Source organism: Branchiostoma lanceolatum, chromosome 7 (genome assembly GCF_035083965.1).
Source record: "Branchiostoma lanceolatum isolate klBraLanc5 chromosome 7, klBraLanc5.hap2, whole genome shotgun sequence".
Taxonomy (NCBI): Eukaryota; Metazoa; Chordata; class Leptocardii; order Amphioxiformes; family Branchiostomatidae; genus Branchiostoma; species Branchiostoma lanceolatum.
This window is the reverse complement of record NC_089728.1, coordinates 14479387-14497116: the sequence shown is the minus strand read 5'-3', so window position 1 is coordinate 14497116 and position 17730 is coordinate 14479387. Positions and strand designations below refer to the sequence as shown.

Sequence of the window (17730 nt, the reverse complement as noted above, 5' to 3'; positions counted from 1 at the left end):
CCTAGTTGTGTCTATTGTAAAGTTCACCAACAGAAGCTTACACAGTAGAAGTAGAGCTGAAAAAGGAAGACCATTGAAGGCGTAAGTAGACTAGAAACTAAGAAAAGCTTTCAAGAACTTAACACAGTAAGTAGAGCTTTAACTTTGTTTCTAACGCAGAGAAGTAAACACGTCCCAAACACGGGGAGCCATTTTTAGAAACGGAAATCTCATTTTCGTCTGTCAAAGTTTCCGACAAATTTGAAAGGAAGGGACGTTTAACGTATCCTACACCCAACACCAGTAAGGCGTGTTTCAAAGGGCGGTCGTGCCGTTGGTCGCCGTTCTCAAATATAGCCGTTAGGAAGGACGACACGTATCGGTGTTTTCAACCACTGGGTGCGAAGGTTATAATCAGGTGTGTCAGGTGGCGATGTTCTCTATTCCGGTGGTATACCTGTGACTCATTTTCCACCTGTCGAGACAATAGCTTGTTGAATTTTTAGGTCATTCTTCTTCTTGTTCCTTTATTCTTTATTGTCTTCACAATCATGTATAGACAAAATTTCGGAAAAATTGATCGTGATGTTGGTCATCTGGATTACATGGGATTCTACCATGCAACTGATGTTAGACACGGACTAAGATGTTTTGTTCCAGCTAGATTTTCTGCGTTTATTTCTGTGTCAAAGATCGTTCTGATGTCTATATTGACGACGCCTTGTCTTTCTAAATCTCTAGATTTTGAACAGCTGCCGGGTGAACACGACAAACGCCACCGCTACTTCTTCAACATATCGTCTCTCTCCAGCGACGACGTGGTGTCCGCCCTCCTGCGGGTGTTCCGCGAGCCGACCCCGCTCACCGTTCTGGAGCAGGACGGTCCACCGGAGCGAGCCGAGCTGTACACGTGCAGGGGGCGTCACCGCCGCGCTAGGCTAGACTCCAAAAACCTGTCCCCGAAAAGCGGCGAGTCCAAGACGTGGTACCAGTTCGACGTCCGTCACGCCGTGAGGAGGGCCGTGCGGAAGAACGTCGACGTCAGCTGCTTCGAGCTCGTAGTGCGGTCCTTACGGTCCGGACGGGAGGTCAACGTCGTCAACGAGGGGTTCGGGTTCAACTCACGCAGCACGGACAAAACATCCCTCCTCCTGGTGTCATCCAAGTCGTCCGGCCCGCGCTCGATCACGGAGTCACCTTTCATCGGGGCGCTGGCCAGCGCGAATGTCACCAAGGCGTCCGGCGGCAGGGAGAAGAGGCGGTCCCGCCGGAAGAACGTCAGCCAGCGCCGTACGAGGCGGCACGGCTGCGTGCGGAGGTCGCTGTCCGTGAACTTTCACGACCTGGGCTGGGAGGACTGGATCATCGCCCCGACCAACTACAACGCCCACTACTGCGCCGGCGCCTGCTCCTTCCCGCTGCGGTCTCACCTGGAGCCCACCAACCACGCCATCGTGCAGACACTCGTCAACTCCATGAACCCCAGGTAGGACTCGCGAACATTTACTATGTACGTTCTATATCATATAGGGGAAGTTCATGATCCACGGTGGCCTTTTTAAGGCGGTAGTAGTGGGTTGTAAATCCAGGGTGTCTTGGAAGTTTATCTATTTATTCATAAATCTTAAGGGGAAGTTGGAAGGGATATGGTAGACTGAGACCATCCCTCTCCTTCCACACCGTACACTTTTCAACTCTATAAACCTAAGGTAGGACTTAATGGTTATAAAATGACACACTTACTGCGTCTCTGTGATGGCACGATTGCAGAACATAGAGACCACAGAGCAGTGGATCGGTCACATTCGTCTCTTGTTTTGGTTCTAATTATTTTGAAACTCATGACTAAGATAATAACAACATAAACTCAAATATAAAAGTTAAAGGCGAGACCATGTCCGTATCTTGAATAGATACTAGTACTTTATCGGTAAAGTTTGTTCAATGACTCATGATACGAATGTAGTTTGAAAAAGCGACGACCACCCACGTAACCGCACACGTGCAGACTGGGAAAATTACACAGCCACGGAGAGATCATCTAGGCAACATTTCAAGTCTCCATTTAGTTGTTTACTACTTTCGTTCCTTTTTCTATTCCCCCCAGGGCTGTTGAACAGGTTTGCTGCGTGCCCACCAAGCTCAGTCCCATCAGCATCCTGTACATCGACGGGAAGGACACTGTGGTGTATAAGAAGTACGACGACATGGTGGCCGACCAGTGCGGCTGTCGGTAGTCTTTTAGTTTTATGCTTCGGTCACAATTGCGCCGGTGCCCGAAGGGGGTGTAGCCGGAGTACCTCTCGGCAGTGTTCTCACGATTAGCTTACGGCGTCTATTTGTCACCGGGTCCATGGTTGATCTTAACTCTGAGTTTAGAAAATCCCCGGGCCCGGCCTTGCCCCAAAAGAGGCCGTTAGCCGCAGGGTGTCCCACGTGGCCACGTAATCATAAGGGTTACGTCCGACGGTGTAAAAAGCAGTCAGTAAAGTATCCGGCGGGGCCCCCTTTTTCAATTGTGACCTAAGCATAAGTGAGACCGCGACTGTAGAATGGGAGACGTGCCAAAGACATGCAGTCGGCGTATCGGGCTGCAATGACCAAATACAGAACTTATAGAATATTGAATATGGCTTTGCAGATCTTAACCATTTTGTTTTGCTGTATATATATATATGACTCGTTTCTCCCCGAATGTACAACAACGTGTAAAAAGCACACGTAACGTTAGCTATATTTGCTTGGATTTGTGTCGGGAACAAAGAAACGTTTTGTTTTAACTGATTAACACTCTCTGATACTGATAACATTTACCTGCACGATGGCAATTCCATTAAATTGTACATTCTGATAGTTTATAAGATGTTTGTTCGTGAACATTTCTACATACGGAAAGACCTAAATCTGATTGTGCTACCTTTATTTCACCGCGACAATGGGCAAACGTATTAATATTGCTTGAACTTGGTGTGTAAGTTTTTAGTAAGTGATACAATATCAATAATATGTTGTATCATGACAAAGCAGTATGTTCTGCGCAGGATCGACTTTGAAATTTTTTCTGAAAACCTAAATTCGTTTGCAGGCTGTTTTCTATACTAGTTGTTGCATTTTATCCTGTGTATATTGCCAGTTTAATGTTGTAAGTTGTATATATTCTACGATATTTTCCCTGATAACGTTTGGATGTTAATATGCAGAGGTCAAAAATGGCTGATTTTGCTGAGTGGATATACAGATAGTTAAATTACAGGTGTTATTACATCAAAGACAACGCTTGGATCATTGTCGTACCTTAATCTCATACTATATATATTAGTTATGTTTTGCACAGGTATTCCCCTTTGGGATACTGAGCAATACGTGCAAAATGCAAACCAACAGTTCAGATATGAGTACTAACAGTGAACGTAAGAAATGACTTTGTTTGGAGTTGTAGTTGCATAGCATGTATAATTTATTTTTGGAGAGGCCCAATTCGATTCGATTGATAGCAAAACGCACAACATACAAAAGCAGTAAGATTCGTTTCCATCAGAAACATTGAACTGTAGTGGCAGTAATTTACAGTCATTGGTGAAGAGAGTATATAAACCACCACTATGTCGACGAAGGCTAGACATCCATCTAACAAGATATGCCAAAAAATCTGTGGAATCGGGATGCTACCTGAAACGTCTAACCGTTCCCAAATTTGATCCAGTTGCTTGAGTAACTGCTTTTATTTTGGCGTAAAGTATACCGTTGTCTATAATCTCTCGGCTCCGCAGATCGCTGGGAAAATAGTAGAAATTGGCCAAATATAGTGAATAGTATGCCAAGGGTAGTCCGCTATGCAGGGAAGGTCAATAGGCGACCTACTATTTTCCCAGCGATCCGTGGAGCCTGGTGCATGGTAGAGGCTAACCCTTGTCCAGGGCGCGTATAGTTGTGTGCGGAGTCCGTGATTTTGATACTGAAACAATGTACCAGTTGAGGAGGGATGGCGTTTTTAATCTGCCATTCAGTTTCACTAGTAGCTACCCTATACATCAGTCACATTTGAATAACGAAATCGTGGCCAACAATAGGCAGGTAAATCAACTAACTAGCTAACTAACTAGCTAACTTATCACAAAACCAATATTCGATCAACGAACCAAGCACCACATCAACGAGTCAGTTCTGAGTGGTTTTCAAGCAGAGGTTGGAAATGACGCCTTTTTTGGTCGCGTTTTCAGTCCGACAGACTGTTGGAAAACATCGTTAGCTTATCTTCTAATATCTGCTTGGAGATAATTTTCAGTCATTGTCTGGCGTATCAACTGCTGTCGATTCTGCTGTAAGCTGACTTAAAGCGATGATTTGTGACTTGAGGTTGTCTAGTGGTTGTCGGATGTCAACAAGCCCGGAACCTGACACTTTGGTTTGGAGGAATGCCTTCTGCCCTGGTCCGTTTGCGAGGATTGCAGAGCCGAATCCTGTAAATAAATGAATAACAGGGAAGCAGTTAATAACACTCTAGAAACATGACATCAAAAGAAGGAAATATAACGAAAAACAAAAGGAAAAATTTTGTAACTAATTCCGATGTTCTATTTTTCTAAATTCTTGTTTTGGTTGATATTGATGCAGGTGCACTCGGTCAACCTGTTTTGCTAGAACCTTACAGAAATACAAAACTTTAAAACGAATATTTTTTTCATCTCAAAAAAATACTACTGAAGAGTGCTTATCTGTCGTATACTGACCTTTCCTGAGAAAGTCCAGACTTGATCCTGATTGTCCTGACGTAAAGTACGTCGTCTTCGGAGGAGGATCGTCGGTGACGTCGCTGTCTTGCAGACGGTACTGAGTTGCCGTCACTGAAGCCACGATCCTGTGCCCCCTCTTTCACCAGAAATTCTACACCGTGTCTATCATGTAACGAAAGTTCATTGTCAAGAAGAGGAGGTATGTTTTCCACGGAACGCTTTTTGAACCAGGAGAACCAGCTGCCCGTGCCAGAGTCCTCCTGGGGTGGTAGGGGCGCCGCCCAGCGGAATGTGACGCCTTGCAGCTTGCCCACAGGTCGCTTCGTTGTGACGAGAAATGTTCTGGACTTTCTGGGTTCTATCGTCAATTCCCCTCTGTGAAAAAATGACACATCATCAATATCCAAGCAGATGTTGGCATCTGAGGACACTTTTTGGAGGGTAGCATGTCAGCAGTCAGAAAACGCTAACGTTTAGACCTTTACCTAACATCTGCTTCGAGATCAAAACACCATGACTCGATTTCGATGAAAGAAACAACATACACAGTTCAAGATCAAATTAGGAAACTAGAGTTAACAACAAGATGATCGGGCAGTTTATTATGTTATTCTCAAAACGAGTTTTCAAGTTACTTCTCAACTTTGTAGTGTCCAGAAGTAGTACGAAGTCTTTATTCCAAGATTAGGAAAGAAAATCGTCTTCTGAACTGACCCATTGAGTGAGATCTCCTCGGTGTCGCCCTGTGCCCCGTGCAAGGTGACATACAGGGTCCCGCTGTAGCTGTGGTACCGGCCCGGGCGGAAGTGAATCTTCACCGAGTAGTGGTACACTGTAGAGTGAAGAAAAAAAGACGATGATATACTGTAAGTTCATTTAGTTTCGCTGTGGTTTTAGGAGGGAAAGGGGTGGGGGTCGCGTTGCTTCAGATTCGCAGTTGAAACAATTTTGTAGTACAGTTTTGTAAACGGTAATACATCTTACATTTTCGACATGTTAGTTGAAGGCGACTGAAACGTTGCCCTGTATTACTTGTATGTACCTTCAGCTAGCAAAGGAGTTTCCAAAACTTCTCCCTACACGTGGACATTTTCAATTCAAACTAAACAATAGCAGTTATTACATGATCGATATAGATTTTGGCATGGTCGAATGTCTCCGAAAAAGATATTGCTACGGTACTGCCCCAATTTTCCTTTGACATATATTTATTTCTACAGATTCACGAATCAAGTGTCACAATGAAACAGTTCTCGATACCTCTGTACGGAGAATGCCCAGTCGTGTGCAGGTACAACTTGACGTGTTTCTTCCTGGGAACCCTGCTGGCCTCCATCCCCATGTTCATGCAGCGGTTCGCCCTGCAGCTCATGCAGGTTCCCGCTAGGAAGCGCTCGTAACTGTCGCACCTGTAGGCGCGTAGGGGCGGCGAGGCGGAGTCCAGCGTGTCCAGGAACAGTTGATAAGCCCTGCTGTGGTCACAGTACCAGTCCATGCCTGTGAAGGCTACAAGGAAAACTTAATCAGAAACAGGCTTGTTTTGGTGCTTCATTTAGTCGCCAAAGTCCTTCCCGCACCAGATGGTGCATAAGGCGGCGCCATCTACGTTTCAATACCCCTTGGGCCACAAAAGTTTGTGCTGGGGGCTAGTCCACTGGAAATGTGTTCAGCTAGGCTAAGCATACTCTTTCCGAAATGCTGAGTGCTAAGCAGAGAAAGCAGTATGTACCATTTTTAGAGTCTTTGGTATGACCCGGCCGGGGATCGAACTCACGACGTCCGAAATGCAGGGCGAGCACTCTACTCACTTTCATTGTACTAGTAGTACTCCACATGGAGTTTTATCAACGGTAAATCGACAACAACATGGTCAAACTTACAGGGATCGCAGCCGGGCTGGTTCAAACCGCCATTGGGGTAGAAATCCACGTGTCCAATTGGCCGCTTTATGCTTGGTCCTGGAGTAACATTAAATGACAATGATTGCAAATAACTGTACAGCATCAGTGCCCACAGTCTAAGAAAGAAAGAAAGCAACCACCTTATCTGCTAAAGTGAAGAAAACAAATTATAAGGACAACTTTCTTAAAAGTTATTTGTAGATGCCAAAGATCCAGTTAGACCTTCTCAGAGCCAACTTACCCCAGCCTGCTATAATCTCTCCGTCAGTGTGGATGACGTCAACAAACATGGCGTCCGTCTCGTCCAGCTGGGCGTCAGGAGGGTTGTCCTCGAAACCGTAGGCGGCAGGGTCCATCCCTGATAATAGATAAATCAAAAGTCAAAATACGTCACTTTTTAGCGAAAACTGCGCCTGTTCAGAAACGCCATGAAGTGTTCATGGGACAGCAGAGACTGTGGTTGATAAGGTTTGACTCATTCCTAGCGGTATTGTTATATTGTACATTGTATATATATACGTATGTATGTATTATGTATGTATGTATGTATGTGTGTATGTATGTATGTATGTGTGTGTATGTATGTATGTATATGTGTGTTTATGTGAGTGCGTGTGAGTGTGTGTGTGTATGTATGTATGTGTGTGTATGTATGTGTGTGTGTGTGTGTGTGTGCGTATGTATGTATGTATGTATGTGTATGTATGTGTGTGTCTGTGTGCGTATGTATGTGTATGTACGCGAACTCAATGAGATGGGCTGTCCTGGGAGGGCAGCAGAGGGCGGCAGCAAACAGGGCATCATGGAAAACAATCGGACAGTGAAAGGACTGAAAAGCGGCGAAGATGAGTGAGGTAAGATGTGTGTGTGTGTGTGTGCATGCATGCATGCATGAATAAATGAGTGCTGTTCCTACCCGTGATGCGGCCCAGGTTCTCCAGCTGCCCTCCCGCCAGCCCCGCCACCTGCGAGCCGAAGCTGAAGCCGACCAAGTGGAAAGTCTCAAATGAAACTCCGGTTTGATTCTGTAAGACATTAGAAGAAAGAATAAGACGTTAAACTAGAGGAACGAAACACGTTTTCCCCTCGACCTGTTAACTCCAAACTTTAACACAATCTACTACAGTTGTGTCGTGAGCGGGATCTGAAGAAACCAATACACCTAACGTTACAGTATATCCTGGAACTGTCCTTGTATCTTCATGTTTCTTTCAATTTTGCTTAATCTTAATTTTGTGGGAGGGTCCAATGTAAGGTCTGCATGATTTTGAGCTATTTGCTGCTTTGTACTATTTAACGACAGCACTTTACAGTGTTATATTGTATTGTTAACCATGCTGTAAGTCGGCATTACCTGTAACCATTTGCAGAAGTAGAGTAAGAGTTAAAGTAAAAGTTTGAAGAAAACAATAACGCGTACGATACAGCTCGTGTTAGTGTATATCCTGGAACTGTCCTGTAGTATAGTATCTTCACGTATCTTGCAATTCTGCTTAATCTTAATTTTGTGGGAGGATCTAAGGTCTATAAGGTAATATAAGGTCTGTATAATTTTGAGCTATTTGAACTTTGTGCTTTTTTACAGCCCCTAGCAGTGTTAGGACCCTATCACACCTGTGCACATATTCAAGTGCGTATGGGTTGCGCATTTATACATTTTTGGTTTACGTAAAGTTTGCCGGGAAGAAATTGCTCTCTACTTTGACCCACCGTTGTGCAACCTTGTTATCAAACCAAAGACATTACTTCTTCGGCTGCAAACTTAACCTAAACGCAAAACATGTTAATACGCAACTCATGCGGACTTGTATATACGCACAAGTGTGAAAGGGGCTTAAGGTAAGGTCTGTATAATTTTGAGCTATTTGCTATTTTACATTGTCTTTTCAACCAAGTCGGTGTTACCTGTAACCACTTGCAGAAGTAGACCAGCTCGGAGGCGACCACGCGTACGTTGGAGGCGGCCTGGCGCGCGTCCACTCCCGTCTGCGACCCGCCCTGCCAGTCCACGAAAAACACGTTCGCGTTCTCTCTCTCCAGCAGCCTGGGGAGAAGACGAGCTTTTACTTTCATGGCGATCCCTACATCACAGTATGGTCTTCATACCGTTCTACTGTACAGAACTAGAAAACATCACTATTTTAAAGAAACACGTCTTTTCAGTTCTAAATTGTTTTAACTACGGCAACGGCATAGAAACTACTTTTAAGGCTGCAATGATATCGATGCTCTAGATTGCCTGCTATATTAGGACAGTAAACTCAAACGTTGGCATTGTACTGCTCGAGAGCTATGTAGGCTTTGAATGCTAAAAATTATACTCTCTAAGCAGAGGTTCGGCTCCATCTGACTTTGGATGTAATTTTAGGCGTTTTTGTCGGGCTTTCTATTTTGTCCCGTTTTCTTTATGTTGCCAAGCCAAACAACATAAAGACAACGAGACAAAATAAAAAGACAAAAACGCCTTAAAACACGTCAAAACCAAACCAGTCCGAACCATTGCTTGGAGAGTAAAGGTGAATGGAGTGCAACAAAAGTTCAAAACGATACAACGCTGCAGTAATAACGTTAGAGTCTTATCATATAAAAGAGTAGAGAAACTGACAGAGATAGGAAAGTCTCACCCCAAAACTCAGAGGACAAACCGTTTGGTAAACTCGAATCGCCAGTGCGTGTCGGGGATGTCGGAGAACAGGGTGAACCCGTGGATGGAGATGTACGTCTTGACCTGGTCCTCAAAGTTCGACGTCATCAGTGACGTCACGTTTCCTGTGTGAATCTGGCGGTCCTCGTCTGGATTAGAGCGCGTGCGCAGTAGAAATCTGTGTGACGTTGAAATGTACGAATGAGGCTTAGACAATGTTTGCTGAAAGAAACATTGCATATTGCTAGAACACCCACAACGCACGCACACGCGCGCATGTACATACATACACGCACACATACAGGTCATACAGCAGCCGCCCAGACCCTTGCGACAGATCCACAAAGTGCACGTGTGAAGCAAATATGTATCTTTTGCCAATGTATATTATGTGATTGTAAACCGTGCGCCAATTCATGTACTAGAAAGACTGCCATTGTACGGGTGATTTCTGACTAGTGCTGTGTACCTAAACCCGTGTTCAGGTTCAGGTCCAGATTAAGATCCAGGAGTTCAGGTTCAGGTCCGGACTTATAAGTCCGGACCTAAAACCATGGCATATGTGTGCTAAATGTTTTTTTTTTCCTGTTACATGTAAAATTGCATATTGGCATATATTTTACATACAATTTGAAAATTATTTATGCGAAATTGTAAATAGTCAGTAGTAAACACAAAAGTTAATATACATGTAGTTATTAACACAAAAACAGTAATGTTTTCATATTTTTCCAGCACAAATTTCACGATGTAAGGAGGGTTTATGATAGTTTAAAACAAAAAGGAGAGTATAAGCGAGAGATATTTGCTTTCAAGTCCGGACTTGTTTCCAGACGTTTAGGTTTTTTTTTACTTGAACCTAAACGTTAGGTCCAGTCCGGATCAGGTCCGGGGTTTAGGTACGCAGCACTATTTCTGACCAATAAACCATTATTACAAACACTCACTCATACAGTAACACACACATCATACACGTGTGTGTGTGTAAATAATCATGCACGTGTGTGTGTGTGAATAGTTAACGCGAGTCCTTACTTGGTGTTGATGACCTCTCTGTGCCAGGGTAGCGGTAGGTGAGAGAAGGGCGGCGCGGTGCTGAAGCAGCCCAGGGGAGACATACACAGCTCCTCCTCCTGACGGGCAGAGTCGCCAGCTGAAACACATCGGAAGTAGACTTACAAACATCTCAAACGTGATGTGTTTCCTTTTTATTTCGTCTGAAAGGTCCTTGCGTGCCAGCCAATCTTACCGTAGCAGGCCAGAGTATACCCTCCGCCCAGAATATACTGGCCTAGCCCAGATTATTGAATAGATTTGATTCTGAGGTCATTATTTTTAGGGGCTTTTGTAGCCCAAAAATGTACATTTGGGTGTGAAGTTTGGAATTTGGACATGGGAGCTCCGGAGAAGCTTTAGCTTGAGGTTCAAAAAGATATTACTAGGAATGGTTCGTTTTGCATGAAGGTAAACGTGGAACAGTCTATTGGTGCTTGAAGAAAGAAAGGGATATTGAATTTAAATAGTGTACATGTATCTTCCTAATGTGGCACGCTACAGGTTCATAGAAGAGTCCTTATCGATATTGATTTGACATATGAATCTGTATTTTTAAACTAAAGCTTGCGCATAAGATAATAAAATAATCCTTTGTTGCCATTTATGACGTTTGATATTGATAAAGATCAAAAGAAATGCGCCGATAGATGCATCCTATTGTTACAATAATCTCTCTGGTCATCCCTCAAAATATTTGGTTGCATCCGCCCAACTGTAATATGATGCAATACCATGGTGATCTCCATGGTAACACTCAGCTGTGCTGAGCTTGCCTCATAGTCATAACATCGAAGCGTAGCGACAAACGTAGCAAAAATGCAAGGGACATTGCAACAAAGTATCATCCCTGTATGAAACCCCAAAAATAAAGATAACGTGAAATATGTCAAATGTACCAGGGTTCATGCCATTCATTGTTTTAAAGAAGAGGCGCGTACGCATGTTCTACAATTTTACTACAATGCATGTGGATGAATTCAGTTCAAAGTTCAGGGGCAATCACAAGGTCAGACGAGTTATGACTTACTCGGACGCGAGTGTAATAAGCCCAGATATCACAAACCGGAGAGTGCAGTCGCACCTTCTCAGGAGGCACCTGAGGACGACCGTACCAATCATAAGGACGGTAAACCATTTATCAATAGATGTAATAGCGACACTCCGCCTTCAAGTGTTGATGTCTCGGCGACCTATTCCAGGCAGTGCCATGATTTGTACCTGGTCAGACCGTCCTAAGGGATCTACGGCATCACCGTCCGACGACAAGGGTCGTTACACGTAGTATTCCCCACACAGAGCCCGTGCACGCCCATTCCCGTGGTACCGGTTCCAACCGGAAGGCTGATAACTGTCAACCGCGAGAACGTCGCATTAATGACGCACGAAGATGTCTTACACATTTTGAAAAAATCGCAAGGTGGCGTGATGCTACAGCTCGAGCCGATTGACATACCGTTCGCGCGGCTGTTCAAGAGGAACGTCGACACTGCCGTCAAACGCCCAACACGACGGAACTTTGTATCTAGGGCAGTCGCGGGGTTACGGAAGAAGATTTCATCAATTAGAGGACACTGACACTTCGTCCACAAATTCAAAACCTTTTCGATGTATATATTCCGATAAGAGACGAACAACGCCCTCTTCAATAGGACAATAGATTTCGCAAAAGGTGAACATTGCAAATAACGATATTTATCTGTATGTTATGTTATTTATGTTGGGACATGATAATTTTACCTGTTCAGTTTTAATTTAGAGAACACTTGTCGAGGTTGGGTTCTATGATGCATTGTCTATAGTATAGTAACGGCACGTGTAAGTTACATACCTGCTATGGATGACAGTGTGAGTTGAACGTATATAGTCAGGAAGGTCCAGACTTGGCGGTAGACGCCTATGATGTCGTGAAACATTCTCACAGCTTCGTGCTTCCGTCGTGGAATGCCAATTGCAACTGTACTCAATCTTACGACAAAGACTGGCAACCTGTATAAATGATACACAATACATGTACATGTAGCATGTGACAGCTATAAAGCTCAGTTAACACTATTTTTCTGAAGAAGTACTTCTAAATAAATTCAGAGTCAGTTTTCGGCTGTAAATGATTAATGTGGTATTGAACTGTCCGTTATTATATACGCCATATATTAGACTTATATATTATGGTAGAGCTGTCATCAGTGTTCCGTAAGCGTTGACAGCGGAAAACGGTCATGAACTGTCCGCGCACCATACTTACGCAATAAAGATTCGTCTAACAATACATGTATACCATTGAATAGTTGAAGCTATCAAGTTTAAATAAATGCAGTGTGAGTGGTCAACCGCAGCTAGGTAATACTATCAAATAGTATCAAAAAGCTACCACTCAAAATATGAACACATGTACTTTGACTAGCCTTCACCAGGCCTTCCTACGGTGATACGGATCGTAGAACTGAAAAGTTCAAGAACTGGCCAGGAGAGTCAGTCCACGGGAAGGTAAAATTTCCCCCTCGACTGCACCTGGCAAATATTCTCCCTATAGCCAGCGTAGTCAGTCTGGTAGAGGCTATAGTTTGACTTCATTGTGTTTTGCCTCAGACGGAGACCATGAGATACACACGTCAGTGAGTGAGTCAGACAGTAGAACGGTTACAGGTTGTTTCGCAGTACCTTTCGCTACATGGCCAGACGTTTCGCTACATGTACAACTTCAGTCATGTAGCGAAACGACTGTAGCGAACTGACAATGTAGCGAAACAGCCGGTGACCAGTAGAACGCTGCCCTCCCATGTAAGCCCAATAATCGGTACCAGACGACTTCCTTAGCTGTTCCTCAAGCGTGCCGTTTTTTTATCCATGCGGTATTTTCATTACAATGACTCAATCAAAAGAAAGGTCAAAGCTACATCCTCGAGTCGACGGTAAAGTTGAAACAGATCTCGTCTCGCAGGAAACCTGTTTGTAATGGACAGGTTTACGGCGCATGGGTCTAGACACACTCGATATGTTTGTTAAGTCGTCTCAATGGGTTTTGATATATTTCAATACAGTATTAAAGCTGCTCTTGGTCGTCTGGAAACCTTTTGGATGGAGAAAACGGGGAGGGAACAGAGAAAGAGAGAGAGACTGAGAGAGAGAGAGAGAGAGAGAGAGAGAGAGAGAGAGAGTGAGAGAGATGACAAGCGGGAAGTATATGTACATAATTTGCTCAGAGCAAAGATGACAAAAATCGCTATTGGTTGGTATGTTATATCCATTCCTTACAGTTAGTTTAGTTTCTTGTCACTTCCAAGTCTTGGCCTTCATCGACAGTACTTAAAATTTCGGCGTCTTAAACTTACAAAAATTTCCTTGAAAGCTAGAACACTTTGGCTATTTAGAAATATCAATGTGGAAACTGCACCTAAAAAGAAGTATCTTACTATCAATCTTGTATGTACACTATCAAAGATTTCCTTGAAATCTAGAACACTGTGGCTATCTAGAAACATGGAACATGGAAATTGCACTTAAAAAAGAAGCATCTGACTATCGGTCTTGTAAGTATAAAATAGAACTTTGATAAAATACAACTTTACATACCATACCTGTTCCCTGGATGTGACTGATTTTTAGGCGGCTATGTATCCTGACCTCAAACGACACGAGAAGGGTTCCAGACCCCAAACAAACGCGGGTCCATGACCCAGAATTGAAGACGGCGGAGTATTATTTAAAACGCGGTCAGTTCGGACCGTGTTTCAGCATCACAGACGAAGCTTTGTGAGTACGGTGAATTAAGGGCGGCCAGTCTCTGATCAAATTTCACCGAAATGAATGGCGCAAAGAAAGCTCGCCATTGAGATTAGGACTAAGGAGGTCAAAAGAAAAAAAAAACGCGACAATATTGACATATTTCTTTTCTGTCTAAAAATAGATTCAGACATATTCCTCAAAGTTGACCAGATGGTCTGACTAGTGCAGTTACTCACATCATGTACTTAGAGACGGTCAGATTCACTTGTACAACATTAACCCTTTAACTGCTAAGCCTTACAAACAACGTCTTTTAGTTACTTGGTACCCCAGTGCGCAGACCACGCCGCGCATGGCTAGTAGTACCCTATCCAAGCTAGATCATATTTCACCTTTATGGGTAGGACCAGTCATAACAAACGAACAACGTGCACGTGATGACTGGGCTCTTTGCCAACATCTTTCAAATAACCATAGATCTGATTTCCTGATGATAACATAACCACTTCATCGGAATGTAAATGAGGCATGGGCCGTAGAATTGCTTTGAAGTTCTCTTTGAAAATGAAAGTCTTAGAAATATCTTAGAAAATACAAGTAAAGTCCTCGTCCCGCTTAAATTTTACTGAGGCGGAACACTGTTTTCTGAACAGACGACGCGACTTGACGTCATAAGCTAAATGTGGTCCTCGATACCATTCGGTGGATCCTCGGGATTGGTTCGGGTTTCATCGGGTCATTGTCCGATCGGGGATCGGGAATCAAGGCGTAAAGTTTACGGTATAAACACTGGTAACTAGCCGCTGCATTTTATCCAGTACTATTTTTGGCAAGGCAAGTCCGTTTAAGTTAAAGTATGACAGCAGCTAGCTATACAATTGTAGCCATCCTTCGATAGATAATTGTTACAGGTGCACGATATGGGTTGTCATAGGCCCGATTTACACACAAGTTTTCGGAGCCGACTCGGGGCTTTGTGTGAGGAGCTTTGGGCTGCTCAAGTGGAGTTTTCCTACTAGAAAATGCTACTTGAGCGGCCTACTCCTTGCACAGTCCTGAGTCCACTCCAAGTTGACTGAAAAACGCGTGTATAAATGGGACCATAGGTGTTTCCCCCTCCCAGGGTCGCCTGGAAAGTCGGTTCCGTGGCAGCCACACCCCCAAAATGCTCACCTGATCCTTCACGCCACCCGGCCGACTGACAAGGTCTCGTACCCACTACACTATTTAAAAGCGGTCGCGTGATTTTTGCGTGACGTTAGGCCATTGTCGTCAGTTGGTTTATCGTCTGTGATGACGTGTACTAAATGTTGATCTAATCGGACAGGCAAATATTTGCCAGCAAATGCACAATATCTCTGCCGCCGCAGGTGAAGTTTGAGAGTAATTCGATTAACATATTATAACTCATAAGGTTTACATTTTTTGACCCTCAATATAAATATGATAAAAAATATTAGGCGAGAAATATCCCTAGTCGTCACTATAGGTCCGTCTCGACTTAAAATAACAAATCATGGATATTGTTAATGTCTACGTGGCATCATATGCAAATGTGCTACATACCCAAAGTTGCAATTTATTCCCGTCCTAGAATCTCCAAGGCTACACTTGTTTTTTATAAGGTGTTTCTATGCCAACGCTTAAGATTTTGACAAAAAATAACAGAAAATAATCTGCCATGATCGCTTAGTGTAGAGAGATTTGAAATGATATTAAAATGCTGATTGATTCTATAGTTTGGAAGAGGAATAGACAGGAAGAAAGGTTTGAAAAAATGCCAGAGCCCCATCCAATGACAGAACGATCCCACCATATATATGGCGCAGTGCCATCGACTGAACTGACATAAATAATAAATAATAACAACGTAGGAAGACGTCAGAATGCAGTCTGTCCTCACATAAAGTCTTTGGCTAGATTCAAAAGTACTGTCTTAACTTTCTGACCCCCAATTCTTATTTATGTGTCAGTTGGCACTGTAATTAAATCTTACACACAAAAAGTCACCTGTCATGACAGAAGAATAAGAAATGATATATCTTACCTCCAATGTCCTTGAATGTAGATGATCCCACGCCCCAGCAGAAACAGTTCCTCTAGCTTCTCCCCCCGATAAGAAATCGCAGAGCTTGTAGTGAAATATTAGAAGCAAAGTCGAGTCTTCCTGTGTGGAAAATTCCAGGCGGGGACAGAACAATCGTCCGCCGGTAACTCGACGCGCCCGCGGCTCTCTGCTGCCTCGTGTTGGTGGCGTGACTCGCCTGCCGTGATTGAATCGGACCGAACCATTCAGTCTTCCCAACAGGGACAAAAACTGTTTTGTAGAAAAAACATTGAACCTTCTGAAGGAGAGCGATAATTAATTCCCTACGGAGAGCCGTCAAGTGCTTCTGGCATATGTAAATATCGATTCTCAGCGGTTTATTGAAGAAAAATTGTTTTAGAACGATAATTTGGCGTCCCAAGAGCGAAGGCTATGCGATCTTCCGGTGTTTTATGGCGCCCAATGTTAATTGACTTAGCCTGCCTGGGCATACAGTGTCGTTACTCGTGCTCACTCCGTGATGCGCACACTCGACTGGACGGCTGGCTGCCATAAAATACAAAGGCGCGATAAAATTGACAGCAGGTTTGCTACGAAGCGCCTACTAGCAACTCCCGGCATAATTGCAGGTGCTAGAATTCGTGCGGTCGATCTATGACCATTACATGGTGTCTAATGGGACGGAGGTATTTAAGCCTAATAGGAGTGCCCCCTGTATGATAAGGCCTATCCTCGATGAAAATGGCGAAAACTCATTCTTAACTTTTTGGATTTGCCGATGTACACGTCCAATTAAGTAGATGTAGAAGTCGCAACACTCAATTTTCTAATCTATAATCTGAATTTTACATCGATGACAAAGAGGGCTTCTATCTAGCTCTGTTTAAATGATGCACACATTGGTCAATGAGATATAGAAGTTACACTCCTTAGGAGGGTGGGATGTTGGTGCATCGTTTTATTGGTCCATAATATCCTTGCCATTATTATTATTGTTAAGTTTATCAAAGTTATTTGTATGCGGCACTGTTGAAATAAGTTATTACGTTTGAGTCCAGAGCCATGTTGTTCTTGTCTCTGTCCAGAAACAAATAATGAAGAAAATTCTTTTCTTTTGTTTGCAAACGATCCAACGAACCGACTGTCAGACAGATTTTGTTGATGTCTACAAACCGAGCGAACTACTGTGTAGGCCTCTAGGGTTTGGGGATCATTGTTCAAGATATCAGAATGAGTGTCTAGGATATTCATTCACAATTGTAATCCTATCATCACGTAACGTAACATGACCTAATTACGTGCGGGAGTAGTTAACGTCCAGATTGGGTCATGTGCACATGTCGCGGTGTATTATGCCAAAGCCTGTTCTCATGAGCAATAAAAAACGTTTTAAGTATGATCCTTAGCCATCTCTCTCTTTTATACAAAACAATGAAAAAGGTTTCCGTCCAGCGACATAACAGAATAAACTCCTGAACCAGTAACAACAACGGTTGCACCGAATCGTCGTGCATGACGTATTTCATATGTAATTCGATACCGCGTGCGTCATCATGTGCTTCTAACTTACACGATAGCTAGTATCTTTTAAAAGTAGCTGACGTTAAACCTTTCTTTGATATTCAGACTATCCATGGTGATTCGAGG

General features: G+C 43.5%; 2 protein-coding genes across 2 annotated transcripts; one reads left to right on the top strand and one right to left on the bottom strand.

The window, feature by feature from the left end:
* The first annotated feature begins 283 nt into the window (after positions 1-283).
* On the top strand, positions 284-2348 carry LOC136437813 (growth/differentiation factor 6-A-like). Its single transcript, XM_066432303.1, has 2 exons — positions 284-1465; positions 2087-2348. Exons 1-2 carry the CDS (start codon positions 531-533, stop codon positions 2214-2216), a joined length of 1065 nt encoding a protein of 354 aa, XP_066288400.1. The 5' UTR covers positions 284-530; the 3' UTR covers positions 2217-2348.
* Positions 2349-3586: 1238 nt separating this feature from the next.
* On the bottom strand, positions 3587-17345 carry LOC136437812 (pancreatic lipase-related protein 2-like). Its single transcript, XM_066432301.1, has 12 exons — positions 16084-17345; positions 12142-12299; positions 10293-10410; positions 9259-9435; positions 8519-8657; positions 7530-7638; positions 6855-6971; positions 6593-6670; positions 5973-6218; positions 5427-5544; positions 4710-5087; positions 3587-4439 (listed from the first exon to the last, which is right to left on the bottom strand). Exons 2-12 carry the CDS (start codon positions 12224-12226, stop codon positions 4358-4360), a joined length of 1647 nt encoding a protein of 548 aa, XP_066288398.1. The 5' UTR covers positions 12227-12299; positions 16084-17345; the 3' UTR covers positions 3587-4357.
* Positions 17346-17730: the final 385 nt, after the last annotated feature.